Source organism: Octopus bimaculoides, chromosome 3, assembly GCF_001194135.2.
Source record: "Octopus bimaculoides isolate UCB-OBI-ISO-001 chromosome 3, ASM119413v2, whole genome shotgun sequence".
NCBI classification, from domain to species: Eukaryota; Metazoa; Mollusca; class Cephalopoda; order Octopoda; family Octopodidae; genus Octopus; species Octopus bimaculoides.
The window spans coordinates 119977730-119985041 of record NC_068983.1 but is presented as its reverse complement, the minus strand read 5'-3'; the positions used below and the strand labels follow the sequence as shown (position 1 = coordinate 119985041).

The following is a 7312-nucleotide window of genomic DNA, read 5'->3' as shown; positions in this document are numbered from 1 at the left end:
ATATATATATATATATATATATATACACTTTCTCCACAACAAAATTATATCAAAATGGAAACAGGAACGTAAAAGTTTGAGTAACAAGTATTGTGGAGCTGGCGTGGGTTGACTTAGTTCATCTGCACAGATTGTATCGTGTCGGTCGGTGGCAAAAACTGGCCTACGTGATGCAAAGCATATTTGCTTAGTCAACATTTTAATTTGCTTCTTTGTTTCTTGCTATTTCCTTAAGAATCTAAAGTAGTGAGGAAAGAGATGACACCAGTTAGTTGGCTTGTATTCCATTTATTGACATTACTGAATATATCAAAACAAATCGATCAGGGCATTGTCTTTTCTCGCATTCCCTCAATGAATAAATATTGAAGGCTGCCTCCACATGGTTGCTCGACCTACTAGAAATAGCAGCCAAATCTCCTTCGAATCACGACCTACTGTTTTAAAAAGTGTACGCATTGAATAATGTACACTAAAGAAAGAAAATGATATGAGGGTAACTACGGGAACAGCTTTGATCATAAACTGCAGAATCAGATATTGCTGACTTGGGGACTAAACAGCTCTACCTTTCTTAAAAGCCACAGTGATATACGTGAAGTAAAATAACAACAGGCGATAAATAGGTGATAAAACAAGCAATTGCAAGGAAGCCTTTTTGTAGTCGCCTAAAATGCTATAAATCGCCCTCAAATAGCATCCTACCGTATAAAATTTGTTCCAGATACACTATAGCCTCACCCACTCTCCGGAAACGAGATGACAACGGCTGAAACCTTTCAACGTATGTATTCCAGATCATGGTTGACCTGGGGCTAAACAACATCATTATGAACTGTCTCCGCAGAGAGTTCGTCCCAGCTCTGCAGCTTTATTAATATGAATTATATGATGAATTTAAAGGCATTTTTACAAATGTATCCAGTCACTTATTAAAAGTAACAAATAAGCAAATAAATCCAGCAAAAAGTAAAAACTTTATACAAAGTTTATTCCCCAATGGCAGATGGAAACTGATATTACGTATTAGACGAAAGTCTGAGAGTGAAAATTTATTTTTAAAGTCTTATTTCTGTTGAAGTATTCAGAACAAATTTTCATCAAAGTTTATCAACTTAACTTTTCAATTTCTTTCTTTTTAATCCAATAAGTAATTATTTCATGTTCACTTTTAATGTGTATCATAACCAGAACTATAGATAGATAGATAGATAGATAGATAGATAGATAGATAGATTTATATAATAAACACGTACACAATGATGGGGAGACGATTTAGTTAAACGATTTGGGGCCAAAATGGAAAATAAGGGCGCAATCAATAAAGAATTGGAAGCGCATTGTGACCAATGGTATATAACATCCATCTGGTTGATACATGTGATACACACACGTATGTGTGTGTGTGTATACATGCACGTGTGATTGCATGAGACAGAATGGTTGCATGTGTGCACATGAAATGTGTACAATCTATGTACATGGATTTAACCCTTCCACTTGTGAATCGATAGTGCAATACAATGAAGTCGGCTCAAGAGAATAGGTTTCGTTCTCCTCGTAGAGAATATTCAGGAAAGTTTCCTAAAAATATGATATTTCAATAAAGACGTTTACCATGGATCTTTCATTGACTGTGGTATTAATAATATATATATATATTTATGAACGCGCACTTTTATACACACGCGTTTCATTTTGACAACCTTGACAATTTAAGGACACTTCTATCTTTTTGACTAATAATTCGTCATATTATTCCGAAATCAACTTCTCAAGAGTTGATATTGTTGTTTTTTAGCCGGCGATAAAACAAGTACCAGTAACATACTGCAGTTAAGTCAATTGGCGAGGCTCTTTCTCTCAAGCAAAATTTTAGTTTTGCAGTGCCTAGTCCAAAACAAATATGCTATCCCGTTAACTAACTTTGATGGAGCCGCTGAATGTCTGAAGCGATATTTTAACTATTAACTGAATGAAAATATATAAACAAATAAAATATAACTTACCTTGACAGGCTACCATATAAAGATCCAAAAGTGCGCAAAGAATTAACAAGTATTTCTTCATGATTAGCGATAAAAGAACTTACATCGGAGATTACGATAGCTTGTTGTGTATAAAAAAACAATAAACGAAGGGAAAATATATTTCGTTTGGTGCCACACGATAAAGTGCGCGAGTGAAAATGGTAAACGTGGAACTAAGAATGATGCGAAGTAGAAAGAGGGTTAAAAGAGGCTGACTTGTGTTCGTACATGCCACATCAGCAACTTCCGAGAGGCTGTAATTCGATAGTCTACTGTTTAGACTTCTGACTGTCAAGCGGATGGAAGGAAAAGAGCAGTGAAAGCTGTTTTTACGACATCAACAAGCATCTTCGTGTTTTCACTTCCGTTGACGTCACTTCCTCTCCATAATTGAGTCTAATTCTAATGTCATGGCAACTACAAGCTATGTTCAAAATGTATTCGAGCGGTGTACTGTAGTAACCATAATCTTATGTTGTGAAATAACCTGATTTGGGTTGGGTTTAGGGTTAGACTGCATGCTAAAGTAAATGACCATTATATGCACTGGGGCCTATAGTATTTATTGGCAGTAAGCCACAGCATACATAGGTCAGAATTGGGCCCCTAGATCCTTGAGGCCTCCAGGTAACTACCCAGTGTGCCCATGCCTAAGATGGCACTACATGCAATTAAAATATTTGGTGGAGCCATCTTCTGTCACTGCAGCGCCACACTAGATAGTATTTCTGCAACTCTCAGTCATGGCTATTTGACAGCGGACTTTCGGAATAGCTGTCCAACGTAAGGTGAAATTTCTCTGCTTTCTCGGGATTTTTTCAAATTTGTTATTATCAAACATTTCAAAACATTGGTGGTGGGTGGAGCCTGTTTAAAAAAAAATTCTTTTAATACATGTTTTTTAAACATCTGTCCTTTCCCCCATAATTCTACCATCTACAATAGCCATCACAATTTTCTTTTTCATTATTTTTTATGTGATAGTATTCAACATTTTGACACATGTAATCTGCATTTTTAGAGATAAAAATGTCATAACTCCTCCCCGTACTTTTCACGATTAAAATAATTTTCTTTTTGTCATTTTTTTCTCTTGTATGTCATACGCTGAAACACGTCTGATAGTTTTGTAGCTTTCTTTAAAACCAAAAATTTTTCAAAAAAATCCGTGTTCTTCAAATTTCTTAACCCCACCCCCGTTTTCTCATCACCTTTCATGTTGAAATTACTATTTCGGTCTTGAAAAGAAAATTTCAGTTATCTTTTGATTAATTGAAGAGATGTATAATGGGAACCACTGTTGATCGTAACAAGTGGTTGCAGCAAAGGAAAAGGAGAAGTCCTTACGCATTTGCTCAACCAGCTAGAAATAGCAGCCCCACCCTACTATATTAAAATAAGGAAAAACATTGGACCATGTCATCCCCTACCATTTTAGAAAAGGACATATTCAATAATATATTCCTGTGCCTGAAAAAACATGAATTGGTCATTAATGCTGTGACATAAGTGGTTTAGCCCCAGTTCTTGTCTGGAAACTGAAATATCTTAATGGACAAAAAGTCATTCAAGTTGTCCATCAACACAAACAATAGTGAAATCAGGTTAAGTTCAAAACAAATTCTTGTTTTTCTTTTAATTAATTCATTTAGTTTTTTATGTCGTGTAGAAAAAAAATTACAAAAAGAAATTAATAAGCATGGGTAAATATGGTTTCACTACTATTTTAAATTCTTTTACTCTTTCTGTTGGATATAAATAAAAAAAGGGATGGTGGTGAAAAAAATTAACAAATGTGTGGCAAAAGTGGGGAAAAAACAAAAAAAAGGATTTCAATTACAGGGACAAAAAATGTTAATTACAGAATTCTGAAGAAATTTTGGGAAAATCACTCAAGTGTCATTGATCAAATCAGCTGTTTTATCTCTTTGTTTGGCAATTTCCGTATGAAATTTTTATTTCTTTAACTTCCATTTCTTATGTTGTTTGAAGCCAACATTTCCTTTGAGGTCCATGAGTGAGCTGAAAAGTGAAATACACACACATGCATTGTCTGTCATGTCCCAGGAATGAGTCAAACACACACTGACACACACTTATGCATATGCGACTTTCTCCAAAAGATCATCATTCTTTCTATATTTTAAACATATGTACTTCATTTTTATATATGAAAAAACAGATTTGTAACAAAAAATAGTTCTTGCATCCCTGTGTATGAAATTATATAGACATTGTAGTCCTATCAAAAGAAAAACAAACAACACCTTAAAAGATGATACTAAAGAATTTATGCTGCTTAAATATAATTTAGCCCTTGTGTATATCTTTGTAGTTATGAGGTAGATTGTATTTTACGTTTTCAATAAACTAAATATCAGTAATACTCTCAAGTCATTGCAATCATATTTTGCAGATTTTTAAAAATGCCTAATGCTTGGCTTTGTGCGAACATTATGGAGTGCTTAGGGCCGAGAGTCTGGTGGTTTGTGACATGGAGGAATTTAATCAATCTCAATCATTTAAGTCACCTAGCTGTTTCTCATAACTTAGGTTCCCAGAGATAGTATAGACTAACAGGACTCAGATAAATCTACTTAATTGAAGTGCTGGTAAATCATGCCCATCATTAAGGAGTTGCACTAGACGCACTGCCCCCTCATTATTCAATAATGCACCCTCAGATTTACTCCACTTTAGCATTATTGCAAATTAGTGCCCACCCAGAATATTCTGAAACACCCCCAGACACCAAAGTCTGGTAACAGGCCTTTGGTGAATCCAGAAAGTGGGAAAGAATATTGCATAGTACATGGATATGTGATGGACAGTAATTGTAATTAATAGGGTTGTTTTGAATGCAGCTGGAACTCAGAAATTGTCAGCATTGCATAGATATCTTATCTATAGAAAGCAGATTTTCGCTGGACCATCATCTCATGCATGGAAAAATAAATTTTTCGATAATGGCTAAAAATGGACAGTCTGGTCCTAAGGTACCGAAAAAGTTAAATGTTGCAAACTTTAAATTAGCAAGCAACTTGCAAAGATTCCACAATGAAATACAAAGCATCAATCTTGACCCAAACAATCTATGGGTAGATTTCAAAACAGAATTTCAGGCTGCCAGTTCGTCAGTGGGATTTAAATTACGTAAGTCCAGTGACTGGTTCTCAGATAGATCAACAGAAATGCATGATCTACTTTTAGAAAAACAAAACTTAGGCAATACACTTCTTTCTCAGTCCTTGAACCCCAACTCAAACGAAGCTTACAGAAAGCTGAAAAGGAAAGTGCAAACTGCTCTAAGGAAAATGAAACAGGAATGGTGGAATGATAGAGCAAAATGGGCACAAAAAGCAGCTGATAGAAATGATGCCAAGAGTTTTTACTCTTATGTTAAGGAGGTATATGGCCCAAAATCTTCTTCAATAGCTCCAGTGAGAACAGCAAATGTATGTTTGCTTCTGACTGACACCGCTTCTATTCATAAGCGCTGGGTAGAACATTTTTCTGCACTTTTTAATAGATCTTCATACACTGACATGAGGACGATAGAAAAAGTTGAACACCTTCCAATTATAGAAAAGATGGCATTTGAACCAACTCTAAATGACATTTATTTAGCTGTGAATAAGCTGAATAACAATAAGTCTCCAGGGTCTGATGGAATCTGTGCAGAAGTCTTGAAATATGGGGGTGACAAAATGTTTGAACTCTTAAATATATTAATTTGTCACTGTTGGAGAACTGAGAAAGTGCCTCAAGACTGGATTGATGCCATTTTAGTCTCCTTGTATAAATTGAGTCCAAAGAATTCTGTATGGTAATTTTCGTGGGATTTCACTTTTGTCTTTGGTTGGAAAGGCATTTGCCCACATTTTGTTAGAACGTTTAAATACCTTCATAGTTTCAAATATGTTGTCTCCCAACATTTCCTTTATTGCGCTGGTAGAGATAACCTCCTCCATCTCCCCCTTGTCACCTATTTCCTGCAAAATCTCCGTGTACTGCTGCTTCAGGTTCGAGTCTTTCAAAGTCCATTTCAGACACAACTTCATCCATGTAGAGGTCAAGGTCTTCTTTGTAACACCCTGCCAGGCCACATTGATAATTCTGAGGCATATCATGATGTTATAGTGGTCCTTCTAGAACTCTTGAAAAGTGAGGTTTGTGCTCTCCATCACCTCAAAGCAGTGGAAGAACAGGTGCTTGGTGAAGAGCTTCTTGAAATTAGAAACCTCCTGCTAGTCCATGGGATGCAAGACAAGGGTGGTGTTAGGTGGAAGGTAGAGAACCTTTATAAACTTGAACTCTTCGAGGATGTCATCTTTGAGGTTAGGTGGGTGAGCAGGTGCATTTTCCAGGATGAGAAGGGCTTGCAGGGGCAGGTTATTTTCCAGGAAATATTTCTTAACATCAGGACCAAAGACCAAATTCACCCACAAAGAACTGCCTGGCAACCTATGCCCTTGGATTTGCCCTTCACATAACCTGCAGTTTTTCTTTCAAAATCTTATGTGACTTAAAGGCTCTGAGGTTTTCCGAATGATAATGAGCAATGGTTTAGACTTGCAGTTGCTGCTCGCTCACATTAGTACACAGTTCAAGGGTTAACCTCTCCTTCATGGATTTGTGGATTGGCATCCTCTTCTCCTCTACCGTTATATAAGTCCACTTTGGCATCTTCTTCCACTAAAGTTCTGTCTCTTAACAGTTGAAGACTTGCTGGTGGATGTATCCTTTGGCTGCTATAATTCCGGCAAAAGTTTTGAGGTAATCCTCAGCAGCCTTCATGTCTGCTCTCGCTGCCTCACCATGGCTGACAAGTGGGGGAATACCGATCATCTTTTAAAAATTATTGAACCAGCCCCAACTGTATGGTGAATTAAATTGCATTGAATATGCTATAAGCTATATGTTATGGTATGTGGTGTGCTATATGTAATTACTATCCCATGAAAACTCCTGCCTAGTTAGTTTGACTTCATCATAATTTTGGTGATTAAACTATTTTTTTCCTTTCTTTGATGTTCTACCCTACTGATCATATTATATATATATTTGTAATCGCTTTTATGTAAGTAAGTCTCCTAATTATATACCCACTAGAAACTATAAAACCATATATGTAATAACACCTGTAACATTGCAACTTATAAAATCTCTTTGGTCTGAATACCTCTAACTGCCCTCACTACACCCATATCTACTACCTCTTCTTTTCAGGTTACCTTTATCTCTTCCCTACCTCAAATTTTAATGCCCTGTCTCTTTAAACG

The 7312-nt window shown here is 36.1% G+C and overlaps 2 protein-coding genes across 2 annotated transcripts in view; one reads left to right on the top strand and one right to left on the bottom strand.

Annotated features, from left to right (window-relative positions):
• Positions 1-2382, bottom strand: part of LOC106878123 (multifunctional procollagen lysine hydroxylase and glycosyltransferase LH3) — a 71178-nt gene extending 68796 nt beyond the window's left edge. The window contains exon 1 of the mRNA XM_014927237.2: positions 2010-2382. Coding sequence (XP_014782723.1) covers positions 2010-2070 — 61 coding nt within the window. The 5' untranslated portion in view covers positions 2071-2382. The remainder of the gene's footprint in view (positions 1-2009) is intronic.
• Positions 2383-2503: 121 nt separating this feature from the next.
• Positions 2504-7312, top strand: part of LOC106878130 (uncharacterized) — a 48881-nt gene continuing 44072 nt past the window's right edge. Inside the window, exon 1 of the mRNA XM_052966504.1 lies at positions 2504-2813. The gene's annotated coding sequence lies outside the window, so the exon portion shown is untranslated. The remainder of the gene's footprint in view (positions 2814-7312) is intronic.